Below are 22,000 nucleotides of genomic sequence, written 5' to 3' on the forward strand. Positions count from 1 at the left end.
CGCCATCTGACGAATAGTTGCGCGAATGTGGTAGGATTACTCACGGCGTCAGCAGCTCGCGCTGCGTGTTTGGCGCCCTGTCAAACGGTAGCGATGGCGCGAAACAGCGTGCCGATATTAATTTTAACCGGGTTTCGGGAATTACAAGATCTTCGTAGCTTTTTTCGTGAAAAGAATTTAGAGAAAGGAAGTCGTCTATTTGAAGTGGGGCACGTCTACGACGTGAGGGAAGTGTTGAACTCGCCTGATCGGAAGTGACTGCTAGGTTTATTCCGCAAACGAAAAATAATGCACCAGCAAGATGCGTGAAGCTCAGCGTAAGTTACTTCGTTATCTACGGTGTGGACGCATGAAATTATAGGCGACATTGATTCTTGAAGATCGGCGACAGCAGACAAATCCTAGCGGGGAGCTGCGATTTCCGTGCTGGCATCGCAGGGAAGTGCAAGAACGCCGCGGCAGTTTCCCTGCACATACAGGACGGCAAATACGAATCCAAAACATCTCATCCAAGAACGTGGGGCGTACGAACGACTCGAAAAACCTACCAGAGGTATTCTAACGTTGCTCTCCCCAAACACAAAAAAAGGGGATGAACTTACCAGTGTGTTAGACTACGCTGGGAAAATATTTTCGCCCAAGTTACTGGAAGTGCGATACTCTTACGTTGCGATTTTTCAGAGCGTGCAAAGGAGGTTCCAATAAACCACGTTGTCAAAAATTTTGGTGATCTCAACTGCCCCTTAGTTGATATGCTGGGCGCAGAAGTGTATGCCAGCTCAGCCGGCTGCAAGCCCTAGCGCTGTTTGAATGGGAGAGGATTGGGAAATAGTTCCAGAGCTTTACTGAGGTACAGTGTGGGAACAAACTACTTTGTTTGCTGCATATCCTGGTACGCACTGCAGGCAGTGGCGTAGCAACGGGGCCAGGGGGGGGGGGGGGGGGGGGGGTGTCATATACGTCTGAAGACACGCGGAAATTGTTGATATCCTCGCCTTCCTCGAATAAACCCGGGGGGTGACAGAAGACCTATGGGCCTTGGGTGCCAGACGACGTAGCTACGCCACTGACTGCAGGTGTCCCGTTGCGGCCATCATTGCTGTAAAAGCAAAGAATTCAGCGTTATAACGCACTTGGCATAACGCCGGAACATAAAACAGCTTATGCCGTCGGACGAGTGCTATCCAGTGTTGACGCCGACGGTCGGCTTGGAAACCTGTAAAACTTTGTTCCTCGTGAGTTGGTGTACGTGCTGTTGCAGCCCACTACTCAACAGCTCGGATTGCACTTCGGCATTGCTCAGAAAAGGCAACAGCTACGCGCGAAACAGTGCACAGACAGGCTTTCCGAACGCAAGCGGGCCGGTCGTATCCTGCCGGTTCCGCGCTCGCCGCCGCGAGGGGCGCCCTAGTAGGCGCGGGAACTACGTTCGCAACCAGCATTGTAACACTTGGTGGAGGCACTTGAAATGGTAGCCAAAAATATAAAGAATCATCATTGTCTGCATGAATGCTTTCAATTCCTAAATGCAGGGGTAACTATCACTATTGGTGCAAGGCCCCCCACATCTATGCGGCAAGTGTCATATCTCGAAATTGAATTTTTCCTTTAGTGTTTCACAAGGTGTCTGATATGTCCACATAAGATTTGATCCGTTTCTTTTTATTTATACCAGTGTGGAGAGATCATCATCAAATTGTTTATTTTTGCGTGGCTTGTTTCTTCGTTTTTTTCTGAATTTATCAAGCAGCAGTCTCATGATGCTAAAGCGACTCATGCAACGACAATCATCAGCTTTCGTTTTGCAGAAAAACAACGCATTTCCTGACCCATCGTTTGCTATCCCATTACTCGCATAATTTTGCAAAGTATTCTACCTATATTGACTTGCTTGACCTCCACTAAAGAGTCTTGCATTTTCAAATACCATTTTTTCCTTAAAATCATTCCACACTTCTCATAATTTCTGTACCTTGAGCTTCTGATACTATGCATTCACCATTTTTGCTTGTTGTTTCTGACTAGAAATGTCTTCCTTAATTTAGAGCTTAAGTTTTACTTTGGAACACATAGAAGGGCTTGCTATTGCATATCTACATAACAGGGAAACATGTTTCACTAAACATTTGCAAAATACAATAGAAGATTGATGAATGCAGCTTGCAGTGTGATTTGACTGAATGAGCCATGAAAGTAACTCATCTCACTTGGTAAATTAAATCACATATTAGTGTGATGTACAACATATGTTGCACTATAACGTGGTGGGTTCTCTTGCTTATACAGCAAAATAATCGGTGCGCGAGAAAAAAATTATTTTTGCATACCCCTTGTACACACCGATTTAAGGAAAATGAGCTGAGCTGTCCACATGATCTACTTATTTTACCTGCGAGTATACTCAACAAAAATGTGTCCCAGCTGCTTAGTGGTATTCGAGATTATGTCAGTATTGCATATGTGCGTGTTGTCTAAAATAATTCAATTTTGAAAATGCTCGTAGGGATCTGATGTCCATATCCGCAGTTTATGGATGGATGAATAACTTTCTTGAGGTCCGTCGGTGCGCGCGATTAGTGCGCAGCGGGCTGCTCCCACGTCGGGACAGAGAGGCCATGCCCCTCCGCCGCGTCGCGGGCCCGATGGACAGCCCAGAGCTGTGCTTCAAGGTCCGAGCTGCGTAGAGCTCGGTCCCGCTCTTCCTTGGTTGTCCTGGCCCCCGGCGCCAGGGGGCAACCCCAGAGCATGTGAGCAAGGCTAGCTATATCCTTACAGTAGCGACACGCATTGTGAGGTGGCTTCAGACGGGCACCTACCTATCCGCAGTTTATGGATACATGTAAAAGACTCAGCATCAAGTGCAAGTGAACGGTCCCACAGCCCCGGAGTCGATCATGCAAATAGATTCGCTGCACACATTTGTGACCAGAAAATATATGCCACATGAAATAGCATGCAAGGAAGTGTTGAAAATAGTGCACAGTTAATAAAAAGCCTACGCTAATAATATGTGCGTTCATGCACTCGATTTCGTCCGTATTAAGCACTCACCTCTTGATTGCTTCGTGGCACAGAAATACTCGGCATCAGGCTGTATTTCTGCTGTGGCGTTTGTGGAAGCATGATTGTTGAAAGTGCAACAATTACACAAATTCTATATGACTTGCTTGTGCATTCGCCAGTACGATTCCGGTGCGCTGGTCCGCCTGTCCAGCAATTTCCTACTGAAGGGAAACCTGCAAATAAAAACACCGCACCACATGCTAAAAAAAAAAAAAAACCCACTCAACTGTGACGCTTCTCAAACGATTGTGATGCATCACAAGAGCTGTCTACTCGAGTGAAGTTCTGAACAAGAAGATACATTCGCTTACTTACGTGTGAAAGTAAATCCCAGAGCCCTTCGGGGGTTGGGTGCGGCGCAAAAGGCACGAAGGTGCCGTAGCGTCCGATGTTGTCGCGCGATCGCATGTCAAACCTAAACTGCACGAAACTACTACGCATCCGAAAAGCAGATTCGAAACCGAAATTCGCGTCATCCTTTATTGCATGAATGCGTACATCGTGATTTACGTAAGTCACGCACTTAGCAAGCGCTCTCTGTAAACTTAATATTAACGCATCACCTTCATAAAGCCATCAGGTATGCGTTTTTAAATGACAGAGCATAAGGTTACCTGTACTTGTATTCAGCTCTTTCAATAGTAACTGCACTGGCCAAATTGACCAGTAGCAACCGGGCGGCGCCCTAGAGGTTCGCACTTTTTCGGGCCAGCTTTTCCTCTAGTTGGTTATGTTAACTCTGCGGTTGTAAGTATTGGGGGCGAGGACTTACGGAGTCGTCATCTGTCGGAAGCACCGCCCTTGCGTATACATATAGTATGAGGGATCACGCGGCGCACTCCTCATAGGTTTGGCTTACGGCGCTTAATAAGAACACCACGCGGCAGCTCTCCTGTACATTTCTGTAAGTACTCTTAAAACGAGGGAACTTTATTACTGTCGAAATAATAATCTTGGCCAAACTGAAAGCGCAGAATCGTTTACAGACGCCATCTTTTTACCGAATAGGTGCAGGGAAAGCCACAGCGCGCGGTCGCCGCGATGGAGTCTCCCGAACCGGCTTGCGTGAAAGGTCGACAATCGCTGAGCGCAAACTATGTGAAATATGTTTTTTATAGTGGGCGGTCTGTATAACCAAATGGCGCTTAACAGAACGAAACCTCAATGCATGCAGCGATCGCACGAGTTCGCGGCTACCGACTGCGCGTCTGCATGCATGTCCGCGCACAATGTTTCGCTTTCACTGAGAGTGTTTTCGCACCGTGCTGTGAGCTTTAGGTCGCAGAATATGAGCATTTGACAATCCACAAGCAACCATTGTTGCGTGGATGTTATCAGAGCTCTTCAAAAGCAATTTCGTTTTAAAAAGGTACTTCGACGCCTACGGCGACTGTGATGTGCCGTCGCGACGATTCAATATTTTTTTGCTTCTAAATTATTGGGCGTTTCAATATTATTTCTAAACTTGCGTCGCGCTGTCGTTCTCGCGAAAAGGAGGACGGCAGCTGGCGTTTCTGCGTTGATTATCGGAGTTTGAACAAGGTAACCCATAAAAACGTCTACCCTTTGCCTCGCATCGATGACGCCCTCGACTGCCTTCATGGAGCCCAATATTTTTCGTCCATCGACTTTCGGTCCGGCTATTGGCAGATTGCAGTCTACCCTATGGCAACACTGGGGACGAGTTACAAGAAATGATTGATTACCTTAACATAGAGAGTGTAAGAGTGGGGTTGAAAATTAATATACAAACGACAAAGATAACGATCAATAGCCGGGCAAGGTAACAAGAGTTCAGTATCGGCAGTCAGCCTCTAGAGTCTGTGAAGGAGTACGTTTACCCAGGTCCATTAATCACAAGGAACCCGGATCATGAGAAGGAAATTCACAGAAGAATAAAAATGGGTTGGAGCGCATACGGCAGACATTGACCGCTCCTGACTGCAAGCTTACCATTATCATTGAAAAGGAAGGTGTACAATCAGTGCATTTTACCGGTGCTGACATATCGGGCAGAAACTTGTAGACTAACAAAGAAGCTTGAGAACACGTTCAAGACCGCACAAAGAGCGATGGAATGAAGAATGCTAGGCATAACGTTAAGAGACAGAAAGAGGGCGGTTTGGATCAGAGAGCAAACGGGTATGGCCGATATTCTAATTGACATTAAGAGAAAACAATGGAGCTGGGCAGGTCATGTAATGCGCACGTTAGATAATTGTTGGAACTTGGACCATTAGGGTTACAGAGTGGGTACCGAGAGAAGGGAAGCGCAGTCGAGGACGGCAGAAGACTATAGGTGGGGCGATGAAATTAGGAAATTCGCGGGCGCTAGTTGGAATCGGTTGGCGCAGGGCAGGCGTAATTGGAGATCGGAGGGAAGAGGTCTTCGTCCTGCAGTGGACATAAAATATGATGATGATGATTATGATGATGATGATAATATAGACCGCGAAAAAACTGCATTAGATGACCTGTACTAATTCAAGTTTATGCCGTTCGGACTGTTCATTCCGTTCGGACCTCAGCAACTTTCGGACGTATAATGGACTCTCGGCTGCGGGGATAGGATATAAGCGGTACATCTGTCTATGCTATTTAGACGATGTCATTGTCTACTCGCCTACATTTGACAACCCATTCACCCGTTTATCAGTCGTTCTTGTCGTCTTCCGTCGAGCCAATCTTCAGCTTGTTAGGGTTGTAGGACGATCTCACCGCTGGCATCCAGTTGTAAGGGTTTGTAGTCGGGCATGAACTATGTGGTAACTGGTCCATGCCGTCGTCCAACTCACCCACGCATGCGACGTGGTTGTAGGGAAGAACTTGCTCTCATCGAGAGCTAGGAGTACAGGATTTATTTACATATTTACATTAAAACAAGACATACATTTCAACAGCCTAGCATGAGTGTAAAAAGGAGCACGAAGCTCCCACCACGAAGTGCACAGCACACAGAACACGAGCCTTAAGCTCCAAGCACACCCCTAGCAGACGACAAACTGCTGCTTAAAAAGCCTCTATCCTCCCTAGATCCCTAGGGGAGGGAAAACTGCTGTCCAACCTTCGTCCAATTGGACCGTCCACAGTCGTTGGGGCGTAGTCGACCCGCCTTTGAAGGGGAGGGCTCACTCTCACATACGCACTTTGGTTTCCCAGAACCCACCGAGTTGGGCGGGTCCTCGTAGCCAAGCTGTCACGCTTGACACCAGCCGGCGCCTCTTAATTCCAGAGCTGACTTGTCCGGTAGCCGCCACGAGTGTCAGTGCACTGTGACGAATCCTGGGGCCCGAGGAAACGCACAGCAAAACACCCTTTGTTAGAGAAGCTCTCTTGCTGCAAATAGACCATGAAGGCCACGGCAAATCAGCCAACAATACACCATCCGCCAAACGTGGCCAGCCCTGCTGCCGTCGCCGGCTCTCCGAAGGAGGCGCATGGTGGATTAACGCTGCTGTGGTCTCCACTTCTCAGAAGGAAGCGCGTGGTCGGTTTGCGCTGTCGTCGTCGCCGGTTCTCTGAAGGACGCCATCCCCGCGGGTCGATCAAAATAACTGCAGCGGGCTGAGATAGGTTTGCAGTGCAGTAACAGTGCAGTGCAGGCCGATCGTAACAAGCTGAACTCTGCCAAGTGCCGTTTCGGCCGACGCCAAATAACTATGTTCGGTCACCTTGTAAGTGCTGCCGGTGTTAAACCAGGCTCCGACAAGCTGCGAACAGTGCAACAATTTCGCGTGCCGTGCTCAGTCAAAGATATTCGGAGTTTCGTAGGATTATTTTCCTGGTTTGTCGCTGTGTCCGAAACTTCGTGTACATCGCCCGCGCTCTCACTGGACTCTTGAAGAAGGACGTTCCTTCCGTGTGGGGACCCGAACAAGCAGCTTCGTTTTCTGCCCTCATCCGTCTACTGACTACACCACCAACACTTGCCCATTTCGACCCCTCATCGCTATACAGAACTTCGCACCGATGCCAGTGGTCTTGGAATTGGGGCTGTCCTTGGCCAAAAACAGCACGGCAATGAACGTGTCATCGCTTACGCCAGCCGCCTTCTTTCATAGTCCGAACGGAACTTTTCCATCACTGAACGCGAGTGCCTGGCTATAGTGTGGCCTGTCACCAGATTTACACCTTACTTGTTTGGTCGAACTTTTTCTATGATTACAGACCATTATGCCCCCTGCTGGCTCTCGTCGCTCAAGGATCCGTCTGGACGTTTCGGCCGCTGGTCACTACGACTCCAAAAACACTCGTTTGTCGTGCAGTACAAACCTGGAAAATTGCACCAAGATGCAGATTGCTTGTCACGCCACCCTTTATTAATTACGTATGGAGGTATATCACAATACAGAACTGAAGCGACGCTGGGAAGCTGCTCTTCAAGCTATAGAGAGCGACAACTGACATATGCTTGCACAGTATATAGACCCGAGCAAGATGGACTTCACGATGCTCGAGATCTTATCATTACAATTAACGCTGATGGGCACTTCTACGCGTTAAGCATATTATACACCTTAGTGCGGCCAGAAATGCGCCGAAATGTATACCGGCATGCGTCGTCTTGGCGGCGAGGGTATGCCCGTGACGCCGAGGTTGGTCTATTTGCCTTTCCGCCTCCTAAAATCAGATTTAGTCGTTGCTCAGGAGAAGCCACGAAGCGTGCGGCCCGAGAATTCCGCCGCGATTTCACGCATGGTAGAAGAGCGCGGCCGGGAGAAGATGTGCGCCCCTCCGGAAACAGAATAGGCGCTCTTCGTGACCCGCTTCGCGCTCCACTTCCTCGTCGCGGTCGTCGGCTGAGCCAGCCATCTGGGTCATGAGCGGGCTGGCGGCCGTGCAGGGATGCGCCGGTTGCGCCACTAGCATGACGGTCACCGCCGCGCGTCTGCCGCTGCTCCTGGCGCTGGCCGCCGCCGCCGCCGCTACACAGCCGCCGCCGCCGCTCCAGCTGCCCGATGTCAAGTTCAGCTGTCAAGGCCGAGCGACCGGTTACTATGCCGACGTTGACCTGCGCTGCAGCGTCTTTCACTACTGCGGCGCGCAGGGCGACCGGTATTCTTTCGTGTGCCCGCCAAAGTCTACCTTCAATCAGCGGCTCCTCATGTGCGACTACGAACCTGGTGCATTGGAATTGTGTCCCCGTTCGGAGAGCCTTTACAACATTAGCACGACTACGCCGCGCCTGCGTAAGCCGGTGACCAGGCCGCCCACGACGACGACGACTCCGGCGCCCAGCAGCTCGCCGTCGCCCACGCCAGTGGCTGTATTCGGCAAGCCTCGCAGCACCACTACCGTGCCACCGAGCGACGAAGAGGAAGACTGGCTGGACGATGACGGCGTCAGGAATGAGACGCAGTGGTCCAGCAACGAGACGCAGTGGTCCAGCAACGAGGCGCAGTGGTCCAGCAACGAGACGCGTTGGTCTCAGCCGGTACAGCACCACGAAGACGGCGGCTGGCAGCCATCGGAGCCACTTTTCGATCGCGACGCGCTTTTCGATAATCTGCGCTCGCACGAGAGCGCAGTCACCTACGAGGAACCTCGCAACGGCGATTCTGGGGCCAATTCTTTTGTGGTGTACGATCCGAGCGAGCTGGGTCGCCCTTTTTATTACCAGCCGGAGCCGGCCAGCTACGAGCCACCGAGGCCCCCGTGGCAGCCGATGGCTGAAGTGCTTCTGGGCCGACCAACGGGTAACTACTACAAGACGCCCTCAGGATACTTTGAGTACCGCCACAGGTCGTCGTCTCGTAGAAGGGCTCGCTCAGTGCGCGGAAAGCGCCAGCTGCTGCTGTCGCGGTTCTTTAAGCGGCAGCCGCTGCGCCTCCCGCCTCCCAGAGAAGAAGAAAGTGGCTGGCTGCCCAGCGTTCACTTCCCGCTCAGGGGTTTCTTTCCGCCCGATCCACCCGCATGGCCTTCACTACGATTGCCCCCGGCCAAAGGCGCAGCGCCACCACCGACTCCCTTCCAGGCTGAACACAGGCCACACGCGCACGTGTTTGGCCGGCCCTCGCTACATCCAGATCGTTTCCTACCGCCACGGCCACAACTGCCTGCGTTCTCCCCTGAGCTGCGACCGTGGTCTCAGCTGGGCGTTTCGTACCTGCCGGAGACCATGTTTGTGCCACATCATGTGATACCCAGCCGGACGGCGCCACCTCCTATGGTGGCGCACCGCCAGACGGCGCCACCTCCGATGGTGGCACACCGCCAGACGGCGCCAGCTCCGATGGTGGTATCCCGACAGACGGCGCCGCCTCCGATGTTGGTACCCCGGCACACGGCACCATATCCGCTGCTGCCACCACGGCAGACGACACCACCTCCCATGGTGCCACTCAGACAGGCTGCCTCACGGTTGCCCATAAAGCGCCCGCCGCCTAGAAAAAAGCCCAGTCGCAGACGCCGTCCCACGCCCCCGCCGCGTACCACTACCAGGTCACCACCCGCTAAGGACAACCGCACGTACAGTTGGTACGGCGGGTGGACCACCATTTCGCCTCCCAGGTCCGTACCAGCGAAACCTACATTGGCTAGTCCCACACCGCCAAGATCCACGCAGCTGTGGTTTCTGTCCAGCAAGCCGCCAAACTCATCTTCCCCTAAATCGACTCAAACAGCGACGCTCAAGCTCAGTGCGACAACACCCTTCAGTTGGGAGCGGCTGCGCACGGCAACGTCAACCACAACGCCTCGACCCGCGACCATAGTGCGCGTCTTTAGCAACAAAATCGGTTCATCGGTCATGGCTACGGCAGGTACACCGCGCACCACGACGACATCGAAGCCTCCGACTACAGCCGCAGACGTCAAGGACAACGTCATTGGCAACGGTCGAGACCGGGGATTTCCCTTCGAGTTTTTCACGGATGTCAACAAGTTGTTGGCGCGAACCACGCCGCAACCGCAGCCCGTGTACAAGCCGCAAGCTAGCCGCCAACCCGTCACCGAAGTGGTGACGGCAATATCCTTCAGTGAGTCCGCCCCGGCGGCGTGACGTGTGGCTACTGCCGAGTCGAGCAGTGCTCCTTTCGCCCGAGCTTCCCTGCTAAGCAAGTGCGTCGCAATAAATACGACCACTGCGCCTACTGCACAAGCGCGTGAGGGCGCTAAATCGCACAAATGCATCGCTGGCCGAAGCCGTGAAGAATCGCATTCTCAACGTTTGCCTCGAACTTAAGGCGTTCATGTCGTTCATGAGAACACTACTAGCGGCTGATGGAAGGACTTGACGGCTGTTTTGAAGTATTCCACATCGATACGGACGTAGGGGTTGCAAGGTAGAAGAAGTGGGCATTCGTATCAGTGACAAGCAGTAGTATGCTGATGACTTGTGGGGTGCCGGAACACTCAGAACGGCAGCAAGGTGCACCTCGGAACACTGCAGCCAGTTAAGAAAGAGGGCAGCACACTGTTATCGGTGCTACATACGAGGGGCAACTGGAGTGGCCCGTGACGCAAAAGTGCATGTGCATGCATAGTTTAGCAATTCTACTAGCAGTGAATGTCTTATATGACCATGCGAACACGGATAATGACGCTTCCAATATTATGACTGTCCTGAAGAGCCGTGCCTGTCGCTTTACGAGTTGCTAGTTTGGTCATGACACCTTGTTTTACAGAACCTTCTACCCTCAAAACATTACCGTTTTCTATGTCAATTTCTTCCTCCGGGTCACACATTTTCCCCGCTTCGCTCGGTGCGTCTCGATGTTACCTCTGGTTCATAATGTGTACAACACCGTCAGACCTAACTATACAAACGTTGTTCGAGCTTTACATTGCCTTTATTTTACTTCTTCAGAAAAAGAATTGCAGCGGATCCCACGCGCCTGTGGGAATCTGTGTTCGTGCAGTGAAGTTTTAATAGATTACGCAAATGTGCACAGAAATGTTAGTGTTATACTTGCACCAGGCCTATATTTGATTACATACCACTCTTTGTTTTAGTCTTTCTCTGCTTACGAGTACATACACAAACACGTACGCACACACTCGTCTGTCATGGCCGCCACGCGTCGATTTACTCGACTGAGGTTATATTGCTGGACACGCTTTTCGTGTACCATGGCTGCCACACGGCGTCGTTCAGCTTCGAGTTTTCGAGGCAGGGCACGTATTCTCGGGCGATCACTTTCGGCGATACTATCACTTTCGCGTGACGTAGGACACGGCGCGTTGTGTGATTCGAGCGTTTCTGTCTAACCAGCCAATGAGCTCAACCAGTTTTTCTCAACCATCCAATCAGCGCACCCTGAAAGTGTTATCTCCGAAAGTGTCCGTCCTAGAAAACGTCCCTAGGATATTTCCACCTCTGCAGCACTTATCTCAACGTAACGAAGACGCACTTGTTACTCTAGTCGTTTAATTCATTCGCACATATTGTCGACGTCGTCTGCTGCTACTCGCAAGAGTCGCAACTGGGCGAGTTGACCCGAGTCTCGCAAATTCAGCAAGTTCTCAACATGTTCCAACTGCCAACAGTCCTTCACATGCATATCGCATGCCATATTAGGCGTTCTGCCATATGCATAAGCTGTACAACATATCTTTAAAACCACCATTTAGTGCACTAGATCTATTCTCAATGTGTCAAAGAAAAACAATATAAATTATTAATATTAACACACCCCAACGTAAGTTATAGGACGCAAAATCTTCAAGATACAAACCAACCGAGTTATCCTCAACTCGAATAGAAAAGCTGCTGCGCGTTATTGTTCTGAGACGTTTACCCAGGATTATATATATATATATATATATATATATATATATATATATATATATATATATATATATATATATATATATATATATATATCAGAAGACAAAGATAATGATGAATAGCCGGGCAAGGGAACAAGAGTTCAGGATCGCCCGTGAGCCGCTATAGAGGCTGACGTACTCCTGACGTAAACGTACTCCTTCACAGCCTCTAGGTTGTGAAGGAGTACGTTTACCTAGGTCAATTATTCACAGGGAACCCTACCCTGGTCACAAGAAGGAAATTTACAGAGGAATAAAAATGTGTTGGAGCGTATAGACCGTTTTATAGATGGCCCCGCCATTTTGCGATCACAGCGCCGTCTATCATCCGGCGCCATGCTGGTATGTGGGTCGCGCTAGAGGGAGCACGACGAACGTGCTGTTGACGACGAGTGGTATGTCTTCGCGCCTTCCCTTAATTTTCCTTTCCCTTCAAGCGCTTCACTTTCGATCGCCATCGAGCCCAACTGGAATCTAATTTACATCTCAAATAGTTCCCTTCTGCAGATTTCGCAAACGAGCCAGTCAGTCACGATCGACGAATTGGATCTCAATCGGGCTTGATCGCGATCGTAAGTGCCCGAACGACGCCGATCAGATGGGGCACTTCCCATCGTGATAGAGGCCGATCAGCGTAGAATTTCTCGATCGCGTCTGGTTCCCCTCAACAACGACCGTAAAGAGTCTCAATTATACAAGCAAAGAATACGAACATTCTTCTTTCGCAAATACCCTGGACTGACTAACGGGTGATCGAGTAGGGTTAATTCGGGGGTTTTACGTGCCAAAACAGGCTTTCCAATGCGCCGATTCATAGCCCATTGGCTTTTTGGTCGTTTTTCCAAAAGAAAACTATGACGGCTTAGGACGCCTTTTACGGTGCGGTTTCGGCACAGAGCACATGCGATTTCTCTTGTACTTCGATCCCATTTTTGAAACGACAAAGTTCAACGGTGATGTTCCAACAAAATCGAGAAGTCACGAAGGACAACGACGACGAAGCACAGCTCGCGCGTTCTCGCCAGGCAAGTATGCGTTTTATCACCGGACACGGCCGGGCTAGAGGGGCGACGTGCGCGCTCTTTCTTTAAGGCCTGCGCGCCCGACGAGGGAACAATGGGCAATGTTGCCACGACACATAAAAAAATAGATTTTTTAGCGAAAAATTAGTAGAAATCAGTAGATTTTTCATTTCAATTTTTGCACTCAGTTTATGAACCCACGAATTCAGCGCTTATATTAGTACTCTGTTTTATTGTAGCTTCTAAGAAATAGTACAAAAATTGACCCCGAGATTCTTGTCGATATTTTTGAAAAACCCGGGGATCCAGAGAGCCATTGTCAAGCACAAATTTAAATACAATGAAGCCCTCCGATGGCCTATTCAAAGGCGTCAGATGGTAGTTAGTACCTGAAAGCTTTAGAGTATAATATCTTCCAGACAGGGGTAATTGGAGATCGCTGGGAGAGGCCTCCGTGCTGCAGTGGACATAAAAATAGGTTTATCATGATGATGATCCAGAAATAATAAAACATGAGTCCCGTATAGCTTACGCAAATAAACGTTATTGTGCGTGAACAGGCAACTTCAAAATGGCTATGTCGGATACAAATTTAGAAAAAAGGGGGCGTTTACTCCTCCGAGGCGGAGGCACACGAGCATCCACCAATGGGCGCGCACTCCGGACTAACGTCATGAGCCGGACGGCCGGTGACTCCGCCGACGGAGATGGCCGCCCGCGCTTCGAACTGGGCGAGGTCGCGTCAGCTGTGTGCTTCAGCCCCTCGTCAGAGTGAATTCCAGAACTGTATGTGATGGTCTATCATGCCGGAAATGTTACTGCGGGCTTGCAATGCGGCATTTGTGCCGCGTGCGTTTATTCTGAGCCGTGATCTGGCGAAGGAACATTGCAGCGAGCATCGCTGGCGCTGCGCTACGCAGCCTACGCTTTGCCTGAAAACAGGATCCCGCGGCGACCACTACGAACACACATCCTGCGTGTTTGTTCCATGTTTTTTTATTTCGCTCCCGTGTGAAGTTACGACGAGAAAAGTTTTCCAAAGACTGGTGCCTAGCAGAACTTTTTGTTGGGCTGGTGGGTGCATGTTACTGAAGTACTAAAGCGCCAAACAGACGACACAAGAAGAGACACGGACGAGCGCTTACTAACAACTGAGTTGTTAGTAAGCGCTCGTCCGTGTCTCTTCTTGTGTCGTCTGTTTGGCGCTTTAGTACTTCAGTAACTGGTGCATACTGTTAGGGGCGGGTGTGTTCGTGTACTGTGTCGCTGCGTTTTTCGTCGGACGGCGTGAAGTGATGGAGCAAAACCATTCTCAGGAGAAATCAGAAAAGTGTGCGCGCATGAAACAAACCTACGAGTGTCTCAACAGAAAATATTTGCAGAAGAAGCCTTCAACGCAAAGATTTGTCGCCGTCAACTTAGCGTGAACGATCATTGTCAGCAATGACATAGCCGAGCGTCTAGCGACGGGGTTCGAGCGTTGTGCAGCACCGTCGATAGATTGCTGTCCACCATTACTCACTGCACGCGCAAGGTGTAGAATGCGTGCTGTGAAATTTGAAAACACAAAACCAAAAAAATATAAATTTTATGCGATTTAAAACCAAGAGTACTTATTTAAAGCAATGAATGAAGCATTTTTGTACCTTCCTGCCTCGACCGTATTCTCGACCCACGTTTGTAATAGTTGCTATAAATGCATTGTTTTATATAAGTACTTTTTCAATAGCAACTGATTCATTTTAAGCTTGGGAAACGAGTAGTAGATACACTGTGTACATGTGAACAAGCGCAAGAGCCTTGCAGAGAAGAGCTGCTCTTTCTACTTTTGTCACTTGCAATGAAGCTAAAGAGCAGACGAACGGGCAGCGTTGTAGAAGGCACGGGGTTATTTTTCACTCGCGATCCGGCATGTGCTGTAGCACATGAGCGCTCTACTAAACCAGTCATCAAAATACAAAAGTCTTTATTTATACCGAGAATCACGCGTTTCAGGAGCACGATTTTTTGAGCGGGACAATTTTAGTCGCGGAGGCAATCGGCTGTCGCACTTCGGTCATCTGGGCGGGGCCTCCCCTTTTTTTCTAAAGTTGTATTCGACTATAGATATGCTGTGAAATTCCACAAGCGGCTGTGCCAGCAAAGCCGCATTAAATGCACTCATGCTTATCCTTGTGCCTGTCGTCCATTCTCCTTATCAGTGGCCTGTCAATGTTGAAGCTGTGACATGCTGAAGACGTCATCAGGCGTTTCGTGTGTAGAAGGCCACAGATAGTTTCCGTGCTAAGCTTGTTCTGCAGTTTTCTCTTCAGGTTGTTTAGTTCAGCAGTTGAGTGGGTACTTTCTGCTGTAGACTGTGACAGGCACAGTACAGCCGTCACAAACTCGGTCAATGCAGGAAAAGCGGCGCGCCCATCACAATGTTTTTGAGTAAACACGACTGCCCAGAACTCGTGCAACGAGGTACCTTCGCTTGTCGGGATATCAGCGTTTCTTAAATATCCAAAGAATGCAAGGCTTTGCCGGAGACTATATTATGAAAGGCTTGCGCCAGTGATGCAAGACACGGTGCCTTCCCCGTCATGGACACAGTAGGATCTAGGAGTTCGAGATGTTTTAAAACCGGCTCTTGAAAGGGGATACGCTTCAGAATTTGGTCGACGCTCTCAATGTAAAAATCAAGGCACATTAAGCGGAAGAACTGACGTTGCTCAGTGTTAACTGAACATTCTCTGGATGACAAGAATGCAGTTGCTTGACCGCCGACGTACATGTCTTCCAAAGACACAAAGCGTTTGGGGTTCTTGAATTCAACTTTTGCCACCTGAACTCCCTGTGTGCAGGATCGCTTGAGATAACAATCCATAATTGTCCTCACGCAGGCTTCTGCACTTCTCAAGAGCTTGTGCAACTGTGGAGCATCACTTTGCATTTGTTTGTTAAAATTGTCAAAGAGAGGCAGAACGAAGCTGCGTAACATGTTTTGCTCGGTAATCAGACTCGAGAATAATTTCGTTTACACCGCTAGAAAAAAGCCGAAGGACGCAGCTACCTTCTTCTTGTTGTTGTTCTTTTTTAATTGAAGAAATTCTAGCGTTTTACGTCTGGAGATATGCTTATGAGGCACCCTGTTCAGTTCTCACCACCTGGGGTTCTTTAACATGCACTGCAAGATTTGTCGGACGATCCCACCGCTGTTACCAATTGTAGGAGTTGTCGGACGATCTCGCCGCTGCCACCATTTTTAAGGGTTGAAGGTCGTAGAGAGGAACTTGGGAGGAACTAGGTGAACAGGGTTTATTTACATTATTTACAGTTTAAACAAGACATACATCGACAGTCTAGCGTGACTCCCAAATGGAGCCCGCAAGACAAAGCATACAGCAAACGAGCACACAACTCACGAGTACATTTCGAGCACAGAGCACGACAGAGCATCCTCTAGCAGCCGACAATAGCCGCTTATAACCACTCCGTTCGACGTCATCGTAGAAAGTCCTCGTGGTCGCCTTTGAGAGAAGGGGCTAGGGGTTTTACACACACACATGCCGCACAGGTTTCAATGCTCTCTCCGAGGGCCGACGACCTTTGCAGCGCAGTCGTCGTGGTATCCATTGTCTGGCGTCCCCGTAGTCAGATGGTCACGCCCGACCGCAGCCGGCGCCTCTAAATTCCAGAGCTGCCTTTTTCCTCTAGTCGCCACGTGTCTGGACAGACTGTGACGAATCCTGGGGCCCCCGTACCGCCAAGCACCCTTTTGCCAGGGAGGCTCCCCCTGCCGCAGAGAGACCATGCCGAACCGGCAAATTAACCAACAATGCACGGGGCGCCAAACGTGGCCAGCCCTGCTGTCGTCACCGATCCTCCAAACGAGGCGCATGGTGTGTTAGCGTTGTCGTCCTCGCTCGTTCTCTGAAGGGCGCCGCCACCGCGGGTCGGTCGAAGCACGTGCAGCGGGCTGAAATAGCTGGCACGTTGCCACCCGGGCCGGCCATTCCTAACAGCACCTAAACAGAATTACGAATCGAATTCCGCGACCTGGTTTGGATCCGTGAGCTCGAGTTTAACAGCGCAACGCCATATCCACTTAACAGCGAAGGTGTTAAGGGCTACTTTCCTCACTATCGCGTCCGCGTGCAGAAAAAAATCCTGAAGATAGTACAATACCCGGCCGACCCACGGCAGGGGTGCAGTAAGGGGTCCACATACACAGCCTGCTCGTCTGCTCTTTAGCTTCATTGCAAGTGACAAAAGTAAGGGGTGGGAATATGGTGAGCTTCTAAGTGTAGTAACGACAGAAATACGGAAAGAGAAACAACATGTTCATTGGAAAGGAAAAAAGAAACCGAAAAGCTGGTGGAACAAGGAGATACGAGAAGCCATCGCCGAACGACAGAAAGCATCTCGAGAGCACAGGCAGGCAAAGAAGGCGCAGTTGCCACAGGATGAAGTAACCAGTAAATGGGAAATATACCGGGAGAAAAAGTCTATGGTTCAAATACTGGTGCAAGCAAAATTAAAAGGTGAAAGTGAACGTTGGTTGTCAGAAATACGTGAGAAAAAGAAGGCCGCACCTAGAATATTTTGGAATCACATAAAATTATTAGGCAGGAAGTCAACAACAATACAACAACATATCCTAGACGAAGATGAAAACAGACTGGAAGGAGAAGAGGCAATAAATTACATCCAAAAAGTAACAGCCGAATCTTTCCAAGGCAAGGACGAGGTTGTATTTGAAGAAAAAAAGAGCATGAAAGAGACCCAAGTGGAAAAGGAGCTGGTGCTGACAAATTTAGACTGGAAGAAAGCGGAAGAGAAAATTCCTAAGCGCACAGCCACAGGGCTAGACGAGGTTCCCGTTAGGCTGATAAATGAACTGGGACCAAAAAGTAAGGAAGCTCTCGTGAAAGCAGTTGAAAAAACTTTAAAAGATAGACGAATACCAGACAGTTGGCGACAAAGTAGAATGAATTTAATTTATAAAGGTAAGGGGGAGAAAGACAGAATTCACTCGTATAGACCGTTGACCATTACATCGGTAATATACAGGCTAGCAATGCAGGCAGTCATATTAAAGCTTCAAGCATGGGCAGAAAATAATGGCATTTTGGGAGAGCTTCAGAATGGCTTTAGAATAGGTAGGCGTTTGGATGATAACTTGTTTGTTCTTACTCAGTGTATTGAAATATCAAAAGCAGAAAGCAGACCGTTGTATGTGGCCTTTTTGGACATTACAGGAGCATACGACAACGTAGACCGCAGCATTTTGTGGGATATTCTGGAAGGGGAAGGCTTAGGTAACGATTGTATACAGCTTTTGAGAGAGATTTACCTAGAAAATACCGTTTGCGTTGAATGGGAAGGGATGAGGAGCGCGGAGAAAGTTGATATCAACAAGGGACTGAGGCAGGGGTGCCCTTTATCCCCGCTGCTGTTTATGATGTACATGGTGAGGATGGAGAGGGCGCTAGAAGGAAGTAATATCGGGTTTAATCTCTCATACAAACAGGCAGGTACAGTAATAGAGCAGCAACTCCCAGGTTTATTTTATGCGGACGACATTGTGTTGCTCGCAAACAAGCAAAGTGATTTGCAACGTCTGGCTAATATCTGTGGACAGGAAGGCAACAAGTTAGGTTTGAAATTTAGTGTTAGAAAATCAGGTGTTATTGTATTCAATGAAAACAGTGAACAGACAGTGGAGATACAGGGCCAAGAAATACCTCGGGTAACAGAATATAAATACCTTGGTATATGGATAAACGAAGGCAACGGATATATGGAAACACAGGAAAAAACCATAACAGTCAAGGGGAAGAGAAATGCAGCCATAATGAAGCACAGAGCGCTATGGGGATACAATAGGTACGAGGTCCTCCGAGGTATGTGGAAAGAGGTAATGGTTCCAGGACTTACTTTTGGAAATGCGGTTGTTTGCTTTAAATCAGGAGTACAATCAGGACTCGACGGGAACCAAAGGTCAGTGGGTCGCCTCGCATTGGGCGCTCACGGGAAGACTACAAATGAAGCTGTGCAAGGGGATATGGGCTGGACTAGTTTTGAAGTGAGGGAAGCCCGCAGTAAAATTGAGTATGAAGAACGGCTGAGGAATATGGAGGAAAGTAAATGGGCTGGGAGAGTGTTCAGGTATCTGTACAGGCAAAACATTTATTCACAGTGGAGGAAAAGAACTAGGAAGCTTACCAGCAAGTATGCGGCCTGTGGGGTGGGCAACACAGCAACAAAGAAGGTCAAGCGGAAAGTCAGAGAGGCTGAATTAATCTCATGGGTGGCGGCAATGGAAAAGAAACCTGCCATGAGTAACTACTTAAGGGGAAAAAACGAAATTAGGAAAGAAACCATCTATGATAACTCAAAGGGAAGCTCATTACTTTTCGAAGAGAGATCGGGATGCCTTAGAACACGCACCTATAAAGCGCGATATAAGAAGGAAGAAGAAACATGTGCTTGCTGCGGTAAAGCTAGGGAAATGACGGAGCATATTTTATTAGAATGTGAAGACGTCTACCCAGCGGTCGATTTAGGCACCACTGGCCTCCTTGAAGCCCTTGGGTTCAGCGGGAGCAGTGGTAAAGCAAACAGGTCCGCAATAGACATCAGTAAGAGGCGATTGGAGGATTGGTGGAAGAAAAGTAGGGAAACGACAAAAGACGGAGACGTACAAAAGCACAGTTCGCAATAGGGTATCAGAAAATTTGGACGTGGTAGTTCATAGTGGTTTTTTTTTTTTTTTCCATTGGTGAACCTAGGTAGGATATTAGGCAGCATAGTAGTAAGAGCTTGGTGGCGCAAGCCACCGCCCCGTTCCAAAGGGGACACTCATAACATCCATCCATCCATCCATCCATCCATCCATCCATCCATCCATCCATCCGTCCACATACACAGCCTCGCTGGTCATCCTTCACAGAAGGGAAGGGCACCGCGTTCTGTTTTTGTTAAGCGTGGACTGGACATAAAATGTCACACAGCTTACGGGCCAAAGATTAGCATATATAAACGCTACCTGGAACAGTTTCCGGCTCCCGAGTGCCGTCCGCAATAAAAATCAAAACAAAAAGAAAACCGTGCCAATTACTCCGCGTTCTGTTACGCGAGGAAGACGGAAACATGAATGGTATGTTGCACTGCAGTTTTTCTTCTATCAGAGTACTCCCCGTAAATCTGACTACAGGGCGCCGGATGGGTCCGATATGTGTTTTTTGTTTGAAGCGGCAAGCAGGACGTTTACATGTTTTTTCTGGCTGCGCTTCACAAAACCTACTGATGAAAAACTATACGCGCGAAAATACACACGAGGGATACATACTGCTTGAAGAACGACAAAAATGTTCTCCAAAGGGAACCGTACAATAATATAGTAGAATGAAGGCCGACACTGCGGCTGCAATGCACGCGCAGTCACCGAGCAGCATTAAAAATCAGTAAAATGAAATAAAGAATACAAAGAAATGAATCTATTCCCGAGGCGTAAATACATCTCATATCAAATTATAAACACCATTTGGGCGGTCTGATCACAAACAGTAGCGCGCGAAGCAGTACGAACGACCCCGCCGAGCAGAATCGCCAGCAGTTTCCAACGGCGCGACCTTGATGTGGCCCTCTTCAGTTCGATCGCAGCGCCGCCATAGTATTTTTCGTCGTCGCGCGCCTCACCGCAAAGCATGCGCCGATCCAGCCGCTCGCTCCACTCAACCGTATTCTAGTACACTCTAATTTGGGTAACGCCGTCACCTCAAGTTGCTTATGATTATTTGTTTGCAAGCAGAAATTAAAAGTGTTGTTGTTTGCAAGCAGAAAGGGCATAGAGAGATTTAAGTTTCCTTCCTCGATCAAAGCGCACAAGGTCTTTGCAGTGTGTATTTGGTGACCTTCGGGCCCGTTGCCTGAAAAGATCATCAACTACCTCAACTAGCGCCCCCAAATGATCTTGCTACATGATGCGGTTCAGGCAAGGCTTATGCACAGGTAGTACGGTAGTCAACAGACATGTCCGAGTCCAGTGTGGAGCTGCAAGAAGTGGGTCGTGTGTCTGACCTGTCTGCTCTCTCGCCAAGAGAACGGCGCGAGTGCTGGCCGGTTGCTGCGATTGCTCGGAGGGTAAGTGTCTGCGCCCTGTGCTTGCAGCCTGGCTATGCCTCACTGTGCTAGGAATAGAGTGCTACTTATTTAATTGCCAGACCATAAGCGGATTACATTGTAAGCTACCTGGTCCAACTATTGGGGTTTTGCACGTAATGCGAAGCAGTGACGTGCAAATCAAAGGCTTGCGGGTATAATGAACGCAAACTGTGTATATTGCTTGTACATCCGCTTAATCTTCCACTACGAAGGAGAGGTCACGTCGATGGCGCACAGGCTTGGCACGCATGAAAATTACGGCAAGGTTCAGAGTGGTGTTGTAGAAATTGCGGGGCGCTTTTTTCGTTGCTGTGTGCTTTCTTCGTCACAATAGATTGGATTTTTTACGAGTGCTGCTGATCCAGGAGGGCACATGCAAGCGGCGAACGGAGGGCTCAGGAGACCACCTGAGATTATAATGAAGGAGGCAGCGCAGGATCAGGCCCCCAAGGGGCAGCGGCGGGATCAAAGCCGGAAGCAGGAACATTCCGGGTTCTAGCTTTGGTGATCCCGTTGCCGCTTTGGTGTCCTGGATGCGTGGTCAATAACACGAAATAATGACACGTTGTTACAACTAGCAAAAAAAATGCTATTGAATAAATGTTATTACGCCCAGCCGCTAATTTGTGACGCTAAGTTCATCACTACCGCGCCCCGCTACTTCTACAACATCTACAAGAACCGTGGATAGTTATGAGACAAGCGCTGGGTGCTGCAGGAGTGCCCTCACACCTCAAGCCTGCTTAGGATGACGAAATCCCTTGGTTGGCCACATTGCACTCGGAATTTTAAAAATATCTACTGAGTACGTGTACATTTGAGATTGACCAATTAAATCAATTTAACGCAGTCGCACCCCGCGATTAACGAATATGTCACGCAGTTAGGCACATACTTAACACTGTTGCGCAGAGCGACGAAGGGACAGGACTTGAGTGAGAAAACAACACACGACACCTGAGCGCAAACTTATACCAACTGGTTTATTTTTCCGCAAC

General features: G+C 49.1%; 2 protein-coding genes across 5 annotated transcripts in view; both read left to right on the top strand.

Annotated features, from left to right (window-relative positions):
- LOC126517476 (uncharacterized) overlaps window positions 1-22,000 on the top strand; it is a 114,191-nt gene that overhangs the window by 55,940 nt on the left and 36,251 nt on the right. The window contains exon 1 of one of the 4 annotated variants that reach the window (XM_072285560.1): window positions 20,626-20,981. The exons of 1 other annotated variant lie outside the window; for it this stretch is intronic. In XM_072285560.1, coding sequence (XP_072141661.1) covers window positions 20,871-20,981 — 111 coding nt within the window. In that variant the 5' untranslated portion in view covers window positions 20,626-20,870. Of the gene's footprint in view, window positions 1-20,625; window positions 20,982-22,000 lie in introns of those variants that run through there. 2 more of the 4 variants (XM_072285556.1, XM_072285557.1) reach the window with 2 other exon arrangements.
- Window positions 7,903-11,015, top strand: LOC140214238 (uncharacterized). The gene has a single exon (XM_072285594.1). It carries the CDS (start codon window positions 7,931-7,933, stop codon window positions 10,061-10,063), a length of 2,133 nt encoding a protein of 710 aa, XP_072141695.1. The 5' UTR covers window positions 7,903-7,930; the 3' UTR covers window positions 10,064-11,015.

This window comes from Dermacentor andersoni, chromosome 11, assembly GCF_023375885.2.
Source record: "Dermacentor andersoni chromosome 11, qqDerAnde1_hic_scaffold, whole genome shotgun sequence".
In the NCBI taxonomy this organism is placed as follows: domain Eukaryota; kingdom Metazoa; phylum Arthropoda; class Arachnida; order Ixodida; family Ixodidae; genus Dermacentor; species Dermacentor andersoni.

What these genes read in the sequence shown, in the direction of transcription:
- LOC140214238 (XM_072285594.1), top strand. Translation starts at nt 7,931, where the DNA reads ATGACGGTCACCGCCGCGCGTCTGCCGCTGCTCCTGGCGCTGGCCGCC.